Source organism: Clytia hemisphaerica, unplaced genomic scaffold (assembly GCF_902728285.1).
Source record: "Clytia hemisphaerica strain Z4C2 unplaced genomic scaffold, Clytia hemisphaerica genome assembly, whole genome shotgun sequence".
Classification (NCBI taxonomy): Eukaryota; Metazoa; Cnidaria; class Hydrozoa; order Leptothecata; family Clytiidae; genus Clytia; species Clytia hemisphaerica.
In genome coordinates, this window is record NW_027104025.1 from 16126 (window position 1) to 36257 (window position 20132).

Here is a 20132-nt window from a genome sequence, read left to right on the forward strand (position 1 = left end):
TCTTCAATTTTAAAACAACCTTAAAGTCTAGTCTACATGAAACGAAATCGGCTTTTTTAAAGGGTGTAGAAAGAGCTTTACACAAAAATACAAAACAATTTAAAATGGTACCCGACGTTTTTTCAAGAAATCTTTAAAAATACCTTGAACAAGGTACACCTACCTTAAACAAAGGTATATGCTTGTACCTTGTTTAAGGTACATCCTAAACAAGGTATACACCTTGTTTAAGGTATTATTAACTATTCTCCTTTGCTTCCTGTCTTCTTCCCCTGAATTTATGGTTCCAAACCTAGTTCCAAAGATAAAACAAAGATGAAAAAAGATTCCGTCTGTAGATTTTGATAATTTTTTCACTACTTGGTCAATCAAGGACTCCTCTTTCCTTTGTGCTAAAATTCAACATGCCCTTTTTCCTTAACACATTTAAAATCGATGTTTTTTGAGGAAATCTTAAAAAATACCTTGAACAAGGTACCCCTACCTTAAACAAGGTATATACATGTACCTTGTTTAAGGTACATCCTAAACAAGGTATACGCCTTGTTTAAGGTATTACTCCTGACTGAAATAAACCAAGAAGTTGGAACTATACATTTTGATTACATTAGAGTCTCCATCAGAGACTCCATTACTCGAACTTGTATAACCCGAATGTCTCCTTGACCCGAAAAAGTTTTCTGGTCTTTTCGATAAACGAAACCTTATAAGAACATATAGAAACAACAATTTATTACCTTTACAATTGCAGTTTTTCTCAATTTCATTCACAATTGTAACATAGAATAAAAAGTAAGTAATACTCGCGACCGAAGTTGGAGAATATCCGAAGGTTCCTGTTTCGATAACTTGATACTCAAAATGTCCCTCCCCCCTGGACTACTCTACTTACCCTTCATCCTTTCCTTAATTGCTGAGCATTAAGTATCATTTTGGTATGACCCGGCCGGGGGTTGAACCCATGATCTTTCTCATCGTAGCCGGATGCTCTACCTTTGCACTACGATTCACTACTAGTGTATGGACACCTTTAAATTGCCATTAGGGAGACTCGGACTGCTTCTCAATATTCCCCTTAAAATCAGTACTAAAACCCCTTTTGAAAGCAATCTTTTTCAACTGTTTTCTAACTTAGGATCATGTCTATCATCTCAGGAAATGGTCTCAAAGATGAGATTAGCGACAGTGTTAAGTTTACATACTGCATTTTTCTTGTTTGGAGAATTTTGAGGAGTAAATTTTTAAGTCCTTTCTGATAATAAATTGCTTTTCTAAATGTTATAAATTTTCAAGGTAACTTCATAATGTCGTCAAAATGGAAGTACCAACACATTGCGGGAAGGAGGGGGCGGTTAAAGATCTTTGATTCTTCTTGTCTTAGAGAAATAAGAAAAATCCATTAGGTTAATACCGAAAGTGAGGCTGCAACGAAAATTCAGAAATTAAAAAAATACTATTTAAGACTCCAGATAGAGTCAGCTCCGGTAGCTGTGGTTAACCACCATTGTGTTCTGAAGGACATTTTTAAAGACATCAATTTATTTATAAAGATAATACTTTAGTAATAACAAATTCACACTGTAAATTAGGAGTCTTTGCCTGGATGAATACTGTCTCGTTCAAGTTATAATACTGCCTTTGAGAGTAAATACAATGTGAAAAAAGGTAAGGCAAGGCAGGACACGGTGAAGAATATGTTATCCAGACAGATTTACTGTATCGTTCAAGACACAGCGGATGAATTCACGTAGTGGGTGAGAATATAATGTAATCTGAACAACTTTAGATAAAACATATTTTACAAGGTTACAACTATTTTTATTATTTTCAAAACCACGACACGCCAAGAAATAGAGAGAGAGCGAGAGAGAGAAACGTTTTGTGATGGAAACAGAAATTTTGTATGATATTCATTACGCACTATGTATTCCGGTTATAGAAACGCTGTCAAAAAGAGATCAAGATTGACAATGACATATATAACTTAATATGGTTGAAAATCTAAAATGGATATTTCTTTTCTTTAAAAAAACTGTTACAAATTCATACAATTTCTCACAGATAGACGTCATAATGTAGGCTTTAAATTGTATCAACCCAACCAATTCCATTACCCCCGGTTATGATTGGTTGCATCATTCAAAAACAATTACAGTATAATAATTACATTAGTCATCAAGGTAAAGTTAATGCGTGAACCATTAGCTCATTTCCAGGATACGTGCTAGATTTGCACAACATGAGTTCAGATAGGTTCGTGATAAAGAATGAAGGTGAATAAGGACTTAGGTTAAATGTGTCATGAAACAATCCAATGCCAATAAAATTGACCACGCTTCCTGAATAGGAATGTCACGAGGTTCGTTAAGAAAAGAAGTCCGTGGAAGAATGTCTTTTCCAAATAATAATCAAGTTAAGCCAAACAATAATACGTCATGGTGAATTTCATACCATTACAAAATGCATTAATGTTTTCGTAACCATCCAAAACTTTCCTGGATAATAAGACTTCATTAAGTGTGTTAAGACAAGGCACCGATTAGCATTTTATTTGGAAATTCAACCTCGACAGAATATCTTGGATTTCAATGTCGCGAGCACATTAAAACACACAGTTCTCGGAAAAATGTATCATATAAGTCTATTCAGTTACTTTTTCATTGTTCATCAACGTCAGGGTGTCTTTTATATCGATGCATGGTTTGACTCGACCACAAATTCAAAAAGCCCCATGATTCTTGGAATATAAATGTCAATGTATATGATCAATTACAATCCAATAAAATTTTAATTAAAACAGCGAGGTCCAGACAAAGCCTGTAGCATTACACATTGGGGCCTCGTGCGTCAGAAAATAACTCTACGTTAATTAATCGATGGGTTTTTTGAGCCATCTAAAACAATTTCGCTTTGAAAATCTTTCCTGGTTTCAGTTTCTAACACGCCACCAGGGTATCATTGATGCCCATTTTACGCCAACTCAATCGTTAAGGTGACCCGCCTGGATTTTCAGGGAGTATGATACCATACGAGAAAGACAAACTACTGTAGTTACAACAGGATTCAAACCTGTTTTGGACCAGCTCCTGTTGATCCAATATACCATGCGTGCGACGTCTATGTTCATAATTACGTCATTATTACGTCATTCAAAACAGTAACAAGCAAATGCAAAAATGTTGAATGAAAGAATGTTATGATACAATGTAATTATCATACCTTAGATTTCTTCTTAATGATGGCGCATTTCGTTACCATGACTACCTCATTCGTGAGCGTTTATCGTCGTCGTGAGGCGTTCGTTTGTAGCGTGGTGCGTCGCTCGTTGATGGGAAACGCCTTTTTCCGTCACGACTCTCAGTTGACGAGTGTTGTCTTCCTAAGGGTTTTGAATTGACAGGAATCGGGCGACGGAAAGGCCTTTCTATGCCACCAAATCTGAGCTGTCCTGATTCTTTCTTACCGCCAAACCCACCCCCAAACCGCCTCGGTATCCAACCTTTTAGTGTGCGTTCACATTCCCTATCCACGACTACTTTTTGTCCATCAATAACTAAATCACCTGAATCACGAAGCGCCTCCTCACAATCACGCACACACTTGTATTCCACGAAAGCGTAACCACGGCTCTTCCCGCTGATGGCGTCACGGACTAACCGGCAATTTTGTAGGTCCCCGTATCGTGAGAAAACGTTGCGTAAACTGATTTCTTTGGTTTGGTTTGGTAAATGACGAACCATGAGCGTTTTTTCGGGATCACCTTTAACCTGAACATAAAAATAATAAGATAATATTTTGACTTGATTCTAAACGCTTCATACATTGGGAGTAAATGACAAAACAAGTACGGTGTTAGTTTTTGTCTTTTTGTTTTCGGAGTAGTCTCTTTTTTAACAGCTCGTCTAATAGTTCTTCTCCCCGAAATTTAGCATAAGAAACCTCAAAATTTTCAATTTAAATTTTGAAACTATGAGAATTTTGGACTAGGTTGATGAAACAAATTAATCACTATAAATCCATGTATTGCATATGGATGTGGTCAAACAAGTGACCGTAAAACACATCGAAAACTTTCCCCAGATTAATAAGATTCGTTAAACAATCTGATTGAATTGATGTTAGTCGATCGTGATTTGTACTTAGAGAACATGAATTCTTATTACCATTCTAAACAGGTTAAAGAAATACATGATGGTGTTAGTTAGTACTTTGTCGCTAAAGTAGGGTCACATTGTTGTTATAGTAGGGGCGATCCCTTAGCTCTTCGGTTTGAATGTTTTTACCTTTAGCTTGATATGCGTTGTTTCTGAATTTTAATTAGCTTTTTGAGATATAAGATATAGTCGACTCGGGAAAATCGACTAGAAATGACGTCAAAACGCAACTTTGACGTTAATTTTCTCGAGATAGGTTGAAAAATCGACTGTAAAAGTCCTCTATATCGTTTTTCGAGTGCTTTCGATTGGTATAAGTATTGCATAAGTATAGCATATTACATATGGTTTTATTGACTTTGAAATTTGGTCAAATTTTTGGGGCCAAGGGGCTTTGCCTGTGACGACAGTTTTTGAGTACTAAAAAATTTCCTGGGCCTTTGCGGAAGCCCCCCCCCTTCGGGAAAAACTCGCGGGTCCTAAGGGTTTGTCCCTACAATCAGTCACAAAATGCTTGGCACTAAAGGGAACTTCACCGGGGTGTTTTGAAACCACAATCGATTTGTAAGTGCTCTAAAGTAGGTTCGAAGGGTAGAGTTTTAATTCTGAGTTTTAACGCTAGACTTAAGGCTTAGTTAGGACCTTAGGATCTGAGGATCCAAAAGCTCAAAAATGGTCCAGTAGGGCTTGAAATATAGCCTAGAAACCAATAAATCCCTCCCAGATCGAAATAATCGATGGAATCAAGTTGAAGGCCTAAAAATTGACATTCTCGCTCGAACTTCAATTTTCAAAAAATGGTAAATTAGCCAAAAGTGCCAATATATTATGGCACTGATTGTACTATTAGGTGTTCTAACGATAATTTTCACGAACTCATAAAAAAAAAAAATTTTCAAGGTCAAATGTATTCAAAATATATTTAAAAAATCTAAATCTATGCAGGATTTACGCAACTTAAAAATTTGAGGCGGTAACTAAGGAAACAATCTTAACCATTACATGTAGGAAGACTCTCGATTCGTTACCTTTGAGAAAACTGAGAAGTGCATTAGTGCAGGATCCGTCGATTCGTCACCTACAAGTAATACGCACTTGATTTCACATAGAGGAAGAAATTTTGAAGATTTTCTTTTTAACAGAAGGTTGAATATACTCTACATTTTAAAGCCTTTTTTGATGAGCGGAAAGAAAGTACGCAATATGTAAAAGCAACCGCAACCTTTCAACATTTTGGACCATTTCTCAAGAGAATTAGCATTAATATTTTTAAAAGTTGTCTTCCATTTAAAAAAAACTAAGTAAAGTACATTACTCTGAGTTTCGTGTTTTCACACTAGTCATATGTACAAAATGATTGAAAAAAATTGAAATTCGACGTAAACAGTTAAAAAACTGGATAATTGGTGCAATAAAACTAGGTAATAAAAACAATGATGAAATCATTACCATTAAAAAGTATTGAAAATAAAATTCATGATTTGTCCGGGGGGACCGATTCGAGGTTCGATTCGAATTTTAGAATAAATTTGTTGTTATGACGACATTTAGAAATAAGTTCAGATCTTTTGTTAACGAGATCGAGTTCTGACGTAATTATATAAAATTTTTCTGTGAGACAGAGGTTACATTTTTTTGAGCCATTAACATACGGGTGGGCGTGGTCGATAATTTTCCATGACAATTTCGGCTGTATATTTTTTAATTTGTAGGTCCCAAACGTGGTTGGATAACTCTGTTGACGCTCTTTTGGTTTCATATTTGAAGGTGTGTTTATGTCCGTACCATCTTTGTTTGAAGGCGTTTGCTCTTAAGCCGATATAAAACTATATAAACATTGATTTGCCACATTTGTTTTATTTGAGAATTAGCATTACATAGTTTTGACGCTTTTAAATGTGACGAGCAAGAGGTACCTTTTTAAAGGTTTTAGTTTTACATAACTGTTCCCGTTTCATATCAGGCCAGTGTCTCTGTCCTATTGTTTATTGCGTTCGATTTCGTGCTGAATAACAAAGCATTGTTTTTTCTTTTACCCATTCTGACCAATCTTGTTCCACATCCGTGTCATATCAATGTGGAAAAGCTTGTAAACTAAAATTGATGAGTAAGCAAACGATACCACTTGTATTTGAAAAGAAAACCTTTAAATAAGGTACGTATACAAGTACGAAAGGGCGTACAGGGCCAAGTGACATTTCAAAAAAACAGCGAAACAGAAAGGTCAGGCCCAGCGTTTTGAAAGTTTATGGAAAATAACAGTGAGACTGACATTTTTTCATAAGATCAAACCCATCCTCAAGGTTTAGTTTGAAAATATTAATTAAAACTGATGGCTTTGACAGGACAAAATGCAACTTTTTCACAGCTGACAACAAGTACTTCTAACGGCCATAACTTCCATCACAATTGGGAAAGACAAACCGTCGATAACATTCCAAGGGCTTAACCATTGAGTTTCAAGCCCGAAGGGCTAGAGGTCAATCTCTAACCTTTCTCAGGCAAGAAAAATTGAAGCCTTAAAATATGCGCCGTATTTTTGATGACGGATTGAATCTAGCAATTCCTTTGTTTTCGAGTGATATATTTTTCGAAATTAAGCGGTAAATTTTAGTTTCAATCTGTCATTTGTGTAAAAACCAGGCGGGTCGCTCAAGGCCGCGCAACTTTGGTAGGATTTGTTGGCTTCAAATCCTACCAAAGAGATTGACTTCTAGCCCTTCGGGCTTATACTTCATTGGGCTTAACTCCTGAAAAGGGGCTGGCAGTGAATGTATTAAAGGAAATTTAGTTTCAAAGAAAATCAATAACTGACATTTTAATAGACCTTTTCATAAATTACGTCACGAACATCCCTTGCCTCGTTTTGAAATTATTGCCATGGTGATTAACTTCCAGCGGATTTTATAAAAACTACTATCTATTCATAAAAAAATCATTTAATGTGTCAAGGGACATAATCACCATGGTAATTGTTTGAATTCGAGGCAAGTGATGTTCGTGTGACGTAATTCATGAAAAGGTCTATTCTTACGGTATGTACCTTTAAAATTTGAAAGAGTACATTAAATAGCTATTGTATTTTTTTTTCAACCTTGGTGTTTAGTATGGAGTGCTTTTAATTGAAGCATCCTAGGGCTGAATAAATTTGTCAAAGGTTTTTATTGGAAGGGACATCCTCTAAAATGCTTAGCTTTTCTTTGAGTTTTTAAGCCTTACACGTCGCCTTCAGTAGAGACCTTAACTTTTTATCTACAAGGGATGTTATGATAAAAACATGCGAGGCCAAGGAGATCAACTTTTTTCTTGAATAAAGAGAAAAAAAAACTCAAAATCTAGCGCTTTCTTCTGACCACAAATATTTATTTTTAACAACAGATTTCGGAAATGTGAAAAGTCTGACATAGACAATGAAATGTGGGTGTGAAGGGAAAAAAAGAAAAAGAACGAAGATGATTGTGAAAAACATTTCAAGGCAATGACAAAATTTGCATTTCACGAAACGTTAACAAACCAAAAGCTAGCTTAAAGATTGGAAATGATTGCTCAAAGTATAAACCAATGAAGCCGTACATGGTATGATGAAGTAACAGGCGAAAAGGAGATTGTTAAAACAACAGCCTAAATCTTTCAGTTTCAAAGCTTGGCAACAAAAGAGAATTTTCAAAAAGCGAAAAGCAGGACTAAAACTAAACCCCTTTTCCAAAGTTAGCTACGAAACTCCAAGTTATAACGCCCGTCAAAGATGGGCGTGTATCAATTTAATTTTAGCAATTACCTAAATTCTTATGGGGCACATAAAAGCTGCTGCCAAGCCATGGAATCTTCGTGTGAAAAGGGGAAGGGTAAGAGGTGGAGGGTCGTTTAAAAAATGGGGGTTAATAATATTTTTGGACAAAATCAGTGGTTTTTGTTGAAACTAAATTGTGTCCACTAAATATTTTCACTTCAATATTTTTTGCTTAAATTTGCAAGGTAACTTTTCGTGAAATGTATTTTTAGGGCACGGAATCAACTTGTTGACACCTGTTGGTATCGTGCATTTTACAGACCGGTCCAAAATTACCATTATGGCGTATTAGGCCTAGGTTACTGTATCTACGGATTGAAATGACTTACACTTTTGAAAAGTGTTAGGTATTGATGATGTAGTAAGTTTGCAGCCAAAAAACGTAACAAGGGCAAAGGTTTTGCAATTTCAACCTAAAAGCGGCGTTAATTTTTTTCTATCATTATTTCTCAATTTAAAGGATTTCAGTTATGATTCGAAGACGAAAATTATCCATCGTTTTACTCCATATTTAAAACTGCAGTGAAATATTTGATATATTAAAAAATCAGTGATTTTCGATGGAATTTTCAACAGTTTATTACTGAAAAATGACATTTTGATGTAAATTTTAGTCATTATTTACTAATTTGAAGCAAGCATAAGTAGCCACTTTTACAAATTTTGGCGTTATTAACGGTCCCTAATTGGCGTAAGCCCAAAATTTGGCTGTGGCGTAATACGGGTCGGTGTAAAAGGGGCCGGCGTAAAAAGGGCCGAGAAGCTTGCTGAAGTTGATAGTAAGCATTAAGAAAAGACCTGTCGGTAATCACCAACCATATACACGTGGACCAAACTGAAGTTTTGCACTCTTCCTTCATATAGTCAATATTTACCACTAGTGGAAATTTCAAGTCAACAGCTCCAGAAGTTCCTGAGTTCCGTCAGAGGGTCGATGTATATTTATAGAGAACGGTCTACAAAGTACCAAGTACTCATGGGACCATTTTTTTTTTCGTTACTAGTCTCTTTTAGTTGATAAACCCAGCCAAAAATTCAATCAAATCGAACGAGCCAACCGGTCAACAAAATCAAAATACAAATCTGGTCGAACAAATTTAGCAAATTATCTCTAATTATCCATAACTACCACTGGCCAAAATATCAAACTCATAGCACTCGTTAATCTGACCCCCCCCCCCCCAAAGATGCTGCTCTTAGTAAAGAATAAGAAGATAGATTCTGCTATTCTCAATCCCAAGTAGACCAAATAACAAGAATTCTTTTAACAGAGCAATCGAGCGAAGTCTGATATTTAATCTAGCCCTGACTACTTTAGGCGTACAAACTTTCGCGAGCAGAAACTTTCGCGAGGACGAAAAATCGCGAAATTCACGACATTTACTTTCGCGAATTTAACGAAAAAATATTTTTCGCGGGCATAAACTTTCGCGAATCAAGACGCAAAATTGAGAATTTTCACATGAAAAAATGCTTAGATAGGGACAAATACTTCGTGGATTGGCTTGAAACATTTGTCCTTTGACTTATTAGTCTTTTAGTAGCAGGCTAAAAAATGCCAGAAAAGTTACATTTTATTTAAAGTTTGAAGTTTTACAGATTTTCTATTTTTATCAAGAATTTTTCGCGAGCATAAACTTTCGCGAATGGCCCTTCCTAGAATTTTTAAAGACATTTACTTTCGCGAAAAGGGCCAAAATTCGCGAAAATCGCGAAAGTTTCTGCTCGCGAAAGTTTGTACGCCTAAAGTAGAGATGCTCGAAGGTTTAAAGTATTTACTTTTTCTCCAATGTAATGACACATATCTCATTTTCTGGTGTCTACCTTGTATATTCAAAGCTCTTACTCAAACCTAATTCCCTTTACCTAATCTCATCAAACACTAAGGTTTATATAGATCATCCATTCAAACAGATTCAACCAGCGCCACGCTCTACTACTCTAAAGACCGCGGCAAGCGCGATAATTCAACACGCTAGTTCAGCCGACTTCAATTGAAGCCCGATTGAACTTTTCCTGAGAAAGAGAGCAAAAGCGACTAGGTTCTCACTTGTTGTACAAATACTCTCGGGTACCTAATAGCCGTCCCGTCCCCCCCCCCCCGCTAATTAATTTTTCGAAAATTTTCCACCCAGGACATTCTTATTCCAACCCCCCCCCGCTTATTAATTTTTGGGAAAATTTTTTGAAAGTTCCCTCTTTTGTCCTAATTCTGCTGTATTAGCCTCCTTTTCAAAAGTTTTCCACCCAGGACATTTCTATTCCAACCCCCCCCCGATTATTAAGTTTTGAGATTTTTTCCAACCCCCTTGCTTATTCCAAACCCCCCGGCTATTAGGTACCTGAAAGTAAGTATCTAGGTGTGGTTGTTTTGCTCCAAAGCTCATTTAATATTCATCCTGAATGGATGAAAAACTTGAAAATAGTACTATTAGCCCGGACAGATCACCTTAAAGAGTTTGACTAGTTGAATTTCAAGCCGAAGGCTAAAGGTGAATCTTGCTAATTAAAACGTTTTTTATGCTTATAGAAGCAAAAAGTGGCTTTCAGATAAAAACGAAATAAAGTGGTTGGCTTGCAGGTGACAGGTTCAGGTGTGCAAAACAAGTTATGGTTCGTAAATAAACTTTGCAATATATCGTAGACATACGATTGAAAGAAGCTTACAGCAAATTTCAGGATCCGAGTTGCACAATTAGATATTATGTAGACATTCACTCAGCTTCAGAGCTTTTTCTTAACGTAAAACGGACAACTTCAATACAATATCAAAAATAACTTTTGGCAGTTTGCCTTGATCGGTTATGCAAATTATATCTAACGGTTATGAACTTGGCACAGGAATCAGCTGTGTAACACCAATTTCACAATTCGGTCAGAAGGTATTTCGTGTTTGTAACCTATCGGATATCGGCTAGAATCTACCGGTTGGATAAATTCTTCCATATCAGCCTTTCAGCAAGTAATTCCCCTCTTCAAAAATAGACATAAATAAAACGTTGACACATCACATATTTTATTGGCTAGCCGTACAAAACCCACGTGTTGGCTTTCAAACAATCAAGCCCCTGTAATTACGATAAAAAGGAGAAACAAAATGAAGCAATATCCAAAACGATAATGAATTTTTTCGCTTAATTGATTTGATACAGTAATTGTAAAGAACCGTCTCCGCTCAACCCGCTCAATCAAATTAGTAAAAAAACCTTAAAGACGTCAATCATGCATAGAGAGCAGAAAGATATTTCGCAATCGCAAACCTAATTGTCAGTTTTTCATTTATAAGAAGTTTGACCCAAGTCTTTTGCAGCCGACATTGGCCTTTCATTTGGATCGTGTTAAATCATTGTTATAAGATCAAACTAACCTAACCTAAAAGTGTAAAATATTATACAAGACTAAAATTTAAAAAGGGACCTTTCCTATATGATTAAATGGAATAAAAATAGTTATTCTTGGTCTTCATGTATGAAATAAGGAAAACATAACTTTCTATTAAACCTTAGCAGTTGCTTCAAAAATGTAAAGAATGCCAAGGATTACAGACAGCATTTAGTTTTACTAGGAGACAATGACAAGAAAAAATCTTAAATTTTGATCAAACTCGTTTCCAGGCCAAAGTATTTAAAATACAAGCCGGTCAAATATGGAATAGAAGAAGATTCGGCAGATTGGCTAACCTGGTAAAATAAATCCCGGTACAGATATGAGGAGAGAAAGGAAAAGGAGGCTGGAACGGAAAATCAAAAATAGCCCAATCAGCAGATCTCCCATATTTAGAAGATATGAAAGTAAGTGATTGAGCAATTTTCTTCATTTAACGGATGGTAATAAAGAAAAAAAGAAATTGGTTAAAAGGAGTTTTTATCCGTGCGTCACACAAATAGTGGCAGATTACATATTTCGTGCTAAAAGGTATTACATTTACAGGAAGAAAATTCGAGTAAAAGTATTGCCGAAGGCATACATTTTTTATTCATAAGAACAATTTCACAGAACATCGAGGCTAAAAATCGTCAAAAAATAAGAACAATTTAAGAGCAATGCTTTCAATTTCAAGCCATTTAAAGGTCAAAGCATTTACAAATTTTGCCATAAAATTAAGAAAAAATTTCAAACTGGAGGTGCCGAAAACGTAAGTATTATAGTTAAAGTCTAAAAAAGAAAAAAGTGTAAAGTGCACTACTTAGTTTGAGTGAGCAAATACATGAACTCATAGATAGAATATCGTGACTCTCGTGGAGCATAAGACGATATAGGGGTAAGTATAAAAGTAGTGAAGTTCGAGAGATCCACCAAGCATGACAAGTAGCAAAGTTACTCAGAAAGGAAGGTCGGTCGATTTACATATACAAGCAGAACCGTAAAGCGCCCTAATGTGGCAGCAAAAAATATTAATTTCCAATAAAATACAAAAGGAAAATGGATAAAGACGACATAAAAAACACCGAAATAGAGCTTGCATCAATATAGACTTTCAAACCATAAACAGGGTGTCTACGGATTTTTTTTCGGGATTTTCAAGGTTTTTTTGGTCATTTTTAAGTGGTTTTTCAAGGTTTTTTGGCAAAAACTTTGGCACTTTTCAAGGTTTTTTGAAACTCAGTTGACATGGCTCTTTACAGGAATTTTTTTTGTTGTTTTTTTTCAGAATAGAGGACAGCAAATAAAATTTATTCGCTTTTGGTGCCCGGAGAATTACTTCCACAGTTAAATTCCTATCTCCCTCTCGAGAACAACACTACAAAGAGAAATAATCCAGCTCCCTAGTCTTCCAACTGTAGAAATAAAGAATTAGAAGCAAAACCAATTGTTTACAGTGACCGAGGAGGCGCAACCATGGTTTGCGCCGACGAGAGAAAATTTTGATTTTGACTCTTTCAAATGGCTAAAAAACGCCTTGTTTTTGATTTTGTCTTTTACTAAAAATCAATTTTCCAAAAGAGTTTGTTTTAAGGAATCTTCAAAATTTTAGTGATGAACGGCCATTATTCCAAGACGCCCTGAAGCGATTTGAAAATTGGGGAACAGTCGATTTCTTAGGGCTCATGCAAACATAAAATTAGTGACAAAAACTCAGCTAATGATAAAAGAATATGTTGCATTCGTTGCGACAGAATCGCAACAGAAACAGGAAAATATGGAATTCTCTAAATGTTATATTATAAAGGTTAAGCGCCGCAGGCGGTTTTTTACTTATTACTTTTCGAATGACTGGATAGTGCTTTTCAAGGTCTTTAACGATTTTTCAAGGTTTTCAAGGTTTTTCCCAGAAAATTGATAGTTTTCAAGGTTTTCAAGGTTGGGTGGTTCATTTTCAAGGTCCCGTAGACACCCTGATAAATACTTATTTAGAAGTCCAAAACAATTTGTCAGTTTAGTCTCGTCTGAATTGAATTAATCATTAGATTGTTTATTCCAGCGTACATAGGATTGTGATTACGAGTCGGTTATCAGCCTAAATTTTTGCTTTTGATGCAATTGTAAATCTATTTTAGCTAATTTGTTAATCTTGGTAGCATGGATTTAAAGCCATTTTTCTCATAGAGATTATACTACAGTAAAAAGTTACAATAAATGGAATATTTGAATATTATCAAAATTGAAGAAAAATATTTTCACCTGATCTAAATATTATTCTAACCTTATCCGAGAAAAAATGTACCACGATGTATGAGATTTTTTGTCCAAGAACTTTAGAATTTCATAAATACCCTGGTTACAAGACTGATATTAGACTAAATAATATCTAAATTAATAAAAACAGAAAATGTTATTGGGCAATTGAATATTTTCAAATTTACGGGAAAACGTCTTGAGAAACGAATCAATAATAATGCTTAATTAGGCGAGACCAATTTAATTTGTTGTTCTATGGGCGCGACCGACCCAGCATTTGCTGCAAACGAAAAAACAATAATATTGAATTTCCTATTTCCCAAATTTATAATACTAGTCATTAAAAAATTTTACACTTAAAAAAAGTTGAAAAGAATCTAGAATCATGAATTCTATGCACAAAAGATTGCTTGAGAACGGACCGAGTCCGAAACATGTCGGGAAAAATCAAAATATAATAGCCGCATTCTTTTTCACCGTCCAACATATGCACAAAAGATTTTATTACAAAGATGAATGATGAATTTTCGACTAAGATTATTTGAAAGTATTACTTAATGCCTAATTACCTTCCTTGATTGCAATGAAAATCTTATTTTTATTTTACCGACCGACCGACTCATATTTTGCTAACGATCTGCCCGTAGAACAACAAATTAAATTTGTCTCACCTTAGCAATAAAAATAATAATAATAAAAAGCTTTACAGGTTTGAAGGCCACCATGAAGACACATGGGCCTCTATAAACTGCTCGTACTTTTTACAGTGATCTTTTTGAAATAGAGTATTTTTCGCGGGCTCCCCCAGACTTTCCATTTTGTGTTGTCTCCTTTGATTTTAGCATTCATTTTTTCGGCTTCCTAACACCATTCTTTGATTATTTGCTTTTCATTTTTGGTCAAATCCTCTGTCACTCGGTAAGGAGAGCCTTTTGCTTTTGTTATTGCTTGCAACACTGTGTTCTTGCCCTCTTCGTTCGTAAATGTGACTTTGATTGGTCGGTATCTCGCTTTATCTTCTCTTTCTTTCATAGATTTCCCGATCCGCTGCGTCTCGGTAGTCTTTATATTCCTCAGATGGAGCCGCCAACCAATAATTTTGTTATGGATAAATTATTCGTCCTTGATTTTCGTTTCTTCTTCAGATTCATCTGTCGATTCATCAATCCCATGAAAAATTAGGTTACGTGCTGTCGATCGAATCAGCTGCTCCTCCTGCTTTTCTTTTCGAATTGCATCTCCAATGTTTTTCTCAATGTGTTTGGATGTGATTTTAGCGTAGCTCATACATTGGTGGTCTTTCCTCTTCTTTCTTTTCGATGATGTTTTCAATCTTCTTTTCAAGCGTGGTTATTCTGGTGTCGATAGTTTCTTTCATTTCATTGACCATAACATTGACTTCTTGTGCTTTCAAATGGTTTATTTCTTCGTCCTGCCTTTTCATTATATTCTCACAGGCTTTGATTTCGTTTTTGAATCCTTCAATTTTTGATTTTTCATTTGAATTTTACCTTTCCATTACCTGTGGTGCGTGCGTTTTTTGGTACAGTTTTGACACTGGAAACTTCTTGATTTGTATGACAAGCATATCTGGATTTGGTAAAGTGGCAGTTCTGTACAAAGATAATTGACTAAACGGTGGCACTTCCTGCATTGTAGGGCACCTTTTGGTGTGTTTTCTTTATTTATGATGCACTTTGACGGGCTGCAAAAGTCGTTTATTGATGGTGATTTTTGATTATTTTCCTGAATTTTTCCCCCTAGTAGTAAGTAAACTTGTTACAAAATTTAACAAAATTGACACATCATTATGTTGATTTGCATGGCGACAAAGAATGAAGAAATAATGATCATGTAAGCGAGGTACCTCCCAATTAGCAGAACTCAAAAAAGAACCATAATTAACAGTAACAACCTGGAGATCAGGAATTAAACAAAATGACTCGATTGCGAAATTGATGAAACGCGAAAAAAATGACCATCCTGTATTGCTAAATAATACAATCAGTTCAACATTGACATGTTTGGTTAATGCCAATGATTTCCTCTTTTTTTTTAAATCGGATTTGCTCACCAGGATTAATTGCAAAGGAAGATATCAACGTCAAGGAAGACTTTCAAAAATTTCTTCACATTTACATATTCTTAATGAAATCCTTTATATTGTAAACTGGAAATGATTTTTTGAACCACCTTGGCTAGTGCCGAAGCTGAAGCAACTCTGTTCGAAAAACAAAGTTTGAGTAGTAGAATAGTTAAAGCAGTTTTGGATAGTAGTACGAATAGGTGAAAGAGAGTCATTAAGAATTTTTGTATAGTATAAATGGGTGTTCAAGATGAGTGAATAGACATGTACAAAAGTACATAGATGTGCAGCGTCTCAAAAAGCCTCTCAGCTCAGAAGTCAACCCTCTCCCTCCTCGTCGGTGTTCACTGGATAATGCGGCTCTTACGACAGGGCGAGTAATCGGCGCCCTATATAAAAACTAACCGTTCACTTGTTGTAGTGGAGAAGAATCGAATGCTCGACGAATCGTCATCGTCCAATCTACGGAAATCCAGATACACAGTTAGTTTTCGAAATTAGATGTTTCAGATCACTTCTCGGCCTCACATTAATGGACCGTGTTCGTAATATTGAAATCAGAAACCGGCTTGGAGTCACCACCACCATTTTGTAACATCGTTAGGAAGAGACGTCTCTCCTGGTTTTCCCCTGTCATTCTCAGAGACCTGGACAATCCCGTCAAAATTGTCTTAAAAGACGACTTCAAAAACCCCAGACCGCGTAAAGACCTCCAAAAAGATGGAAAGACCAAATGAATGTTGATACTGGTTCTGCACTGGCTCAACTAGGAGAAGTTGCCATTGACCGTCATGCTTGGAAAATCTGAACCACTTTGATCTTTTTCATCCAGATTTCGGATGAATATTAAATGAGCTTTAGAGTGCGGTGATTGGCTCATGGAGGTAATAAAAATATAGATGGAGATACCACTCCTACTATTCTATTGTATTGTATCGTTGATAGCAAACTGTTTCTTTGTTGCTTTGGGAAAAAGCCATTAATTTTGCTTTCGCTCATGGGAATACTTGAGTCGAAGAGAATTTGAATAAAATCACGCTACATTTTTAATTTGTTCATTGTGTGATGACAGTTTTGTTTATTAAACATAAGAAAACCTTGCAAGAATAAGCACAGAACATCGAATTTGAAATGTTCGCTGCTCAGGGAATCCTCGGCAAATTTTGTCAATTTTTACATATTTACTAATGCCAATATTTCAACTATATTCTATCAAAATTTTGAGGCAGCTGCTATTTTAGATCTAAAGATATTTATAGCAAAGAACCTTCCACAAACAACAAAGAATTCGCAAAATTTGTTTACCTCTCGAAAGTTTCCCGATAAAATAAAAACTTCTTTTAAAACTATAAAGAAATTATTGCTCGAAAAAAATTCGTATTTTACCTAAAAATACAAGGTTTCGTTGGACAGAATAACTTTACTTTAGTTCTTATAATCTATATACCTTGACTGATTTTTTCTATCAAGGATTGGTAATCAAAGCAAGGAGGCCGATTTGAAAGAAATTTCTAAAGAGTTTTATGACTTCTCTGGCTATTACAGAAAAGTTGTTACTCCATCTAACTTTTATTACCTCTATGATTGGCTAAAGCAAAAGCCCAGTTTTAAACGTTTTGGCTGAACAATCGGGTCACATCGTCACATTCGTCATCCCCCTTTAGAGCAAAGAGTAGTATGTGCAGAATGAATGTATTTAGTCCATATGACATTAGATGAACGTGGAAAATGAGCTAAGTCATCGAACTCGACGAATTGAAAGGAGAGGTTCATAGACAGGAAAAGGAAAATGTATATGGTTTATACATAGTAGACAGCCTTAAAAAGAAACAGGAAAGCAATTAGAACCAAAAGTGATTTCCCCTTTTTCACATACTCATTTCCATTTCCGGAATATACCAAAAATAAACATCAAAACAAAAGAGAGTAATTATCAAATAAAGTGTCTCACTGATTCCGTGTCAGTTCTTATTCAGCATAATTATTTTCTTATTTAGATCTTCTTTAATGACTTTCAAATGCGTTACCATGCGATGCAAGTTAATGAGGCGCCGCTACAAATTTATCTTTTTGGAAATATTGTTACTCAGTAACTTTACAAAAGCAAATGCTGGCTTCCTGCGAGAGTCGAGATTACTCAAAAGAGTACTTCTTTATCCTCAAGTGATTCAAAACTCGAAATCGAGAATAGACAAGAATTGAGGGAAAGAAGTGTTCCTTCCGTCACAAAATAAGCCTTTTTAACCGTTAACTCGCTTTAGATTTTTGGAAAAAGGCAACGCAGTTTAAGGAATTTTGGCTTAATAACCAGGTTATATCATCACCTTCGAGAGATCCCTTTCTCAATTCTTTCCAGAAAATTTTAGAAAAAAAATAAATCCCTAAACGGCAAAAAAAAACTACCCAATCAGTTTATAGTATTTAGCATATTGTGGTGATCAAAAATGTTATCGATTGGGAAGCTATTAAACATTGAGTGAAAGTGCAACTGTATGTCCCCTGTCTAAAAATGTCCATTTCCAAAAGTTTCGGCACATTTTTTAGCTAAAGAACCGAGCTTTCAAACAAAGACATGGATATGGTAAACATTTTACCTTGACCACGAATCCACTCGTAAAGGTTCTCAAAGCTGAAATTTTCACTCTTCTTATTCCTCCCAATAAAAATTTTCCTACAATAAAAGCTAAGGCTAATGTAAGGTTATCTGAAATCAATAATCACCTGTTTGTTAGGTTTATACTTCGCTCTCGTGGCGCGTACGATAGCGCGGTCGTGCGGCACAACATCTGTACCATCGATAGAACCAGCCATCATTGGATGATAAAATGTCGCATGTTGATGCCATTTGTAAGAAGTTGGTAATTCGTAAGGTAAGGGAACTGAATTCGGGTCTTCATCTTCATCATACATTTTGAAAAATGTGGTTGGGTAAGTTTTTTTTTTCACTGGAATGATAAAACAATTCAATGGGTTATTACAACAAAACTTTTACTGACGATGGTGCTCAGGTTAATACCGAAATCACAGATTTCTGTAAAGCCCGAAGGGCTAGATGTCGTGCTTTAAGCTCTTCCAAGCAAAAACTGTGAATATCGCAAAAAAATATTTCTGCTATTATTTTCGAAAACCTGCTAAGCTTCTTATTGGTCAAGCGCTGAAATTCTATTGTAATTTCACGTGACCTAGGTAGGACTTCCTACCTAACCTTGACACACTTTTCAGTCAAGCCACGACATCTAGTAGCCCTTCGCGGCTTTATAAATCTATGACAGAAATATTAACAAATAAAATTTACTTTAAAAAATTAATAACAAGTAGCATTCAAAAACGTATGGAAGAATTGACTTATTTAATTCAAAATGTGTTATTACATGCTGACGGACACCCTGACAAAATGACGGATGAGCAATGATCAGACAGCGAAGGAATGTTTTGCAGATTATAGTTAAGTTCAAATTAATAAAAGACAAATTAATAATGTTGGACATTTGTAATAAGGGTTAACAATTCGAAATTATATGTATATATGAGATTTAGTCCGTTACATGTTTTTTTTATAAGCATAACGCTTATAAGCATATGAAGGCTCAGATTTGCAGAATTCCTAAGCATAACATGAGCATATATGTTAGCCTAAAATATTTTTCAAGTGGTCATTTTTATCTCGTTATCTGTTTAAAAAGGTTTGGTAGAGGTCAAGTAAAAAATAAGATGGATGCTTTGAAAACTTAAGCACACATAAGCCTGACCAAGGGGCATACACTTGCTTATAAAAAAAACACATGTATTTCTAATAAGGAAAGGATATACACAAAATTTTAAGGTTTTTTAAAGGATTTAGAATCGGATTTCATATTTTTCGCAGCGTTTACTTCCTTTTTGAAGTGGAACCTGAAATATCAGTTTCGTCATAATTTGAAAAAATAAATTCAATCAAATTAGTGAAACCAGGAAAATTTTGTGGTGTAAAGTTCAGTATATTTAAGACTAGATGAGAAAAGACCACTGCTCCTACTTCGTGAATCGAAACTAACACATTGGTGACATTACATTACAATATCTAGGGGTTTCATTTTTAGTGAACAACCTCTAAAACCCACACCTAAAATACAATAAGATTCTTTCCTCGTTTTCTGAGCTAAAAATCTCTTATATTATGTAAATATTTCATCCGTAGAAAAAAAAACTAAACTAAAATTTCGAAACAAGGTAGAAACTAGAACTTGATTTTTAAGGAAAACGGTTCCGTGAAACTTAAAAGATATATGAGCAGCGAAGAGGTCGTTGTGGTAGAATGAAGAAATAAATCTGCTTACCACACTGTAGCAGCCAAGTTAAACAATAAAACAAGATTTTCTACATGTCTGGGGAATTCAGGAAGAGGAAGAAACATAGGGTTGGCCCAGGTATAGGTCCCAGGCAAAAAAATAGGTCCCCCCAGATAATGTTTTTAGAAAAATCACATTTCTATTCTATTGACTAT

General features: G+C 35.3%; 1 protein-coding gene across 4 annotated transcripts in view; it reads right to left on the bottom strand.

The window, feature by feature from the left end:
* The window catches only part of LOC136811580 (U11/U12 small nuclear ribonucleoprotein 35 kDa protein-like), a 28297-nt gene extending 9707 nt beyond the window's left edge, over positions 1 to 18590 (bottom strand). For 2 of the 4 annotated variants that reach the window (XR_010847249.1, XM_067068206.1), the window contains exons 1-2: positions 18371 to 18590; positions 3220 to 3767 (exon numbers count right to left, since the gene is read on the bottom strand). Coding sequence is in view for 3 of the 4 variants with exons in the window: in XM_067068206.1 (XP_066924307.1) it covers positions 3261 to 3767; positions 18371 to 18559 (696 nt within the window). In the remaining variant the exon portion in view is untranslated. Of the gene's footprint in view, positions 1 to 1980; positions 3768 to 18370 lie in introns of those variants that run through there. The other 2 variants (XM_067068207.1, XM_067068204.1) reach the window with 2 other exon arrangements.
* Between the last annotated feature and the right edge of the window lie 1542 nt (positions 18591 to 20132).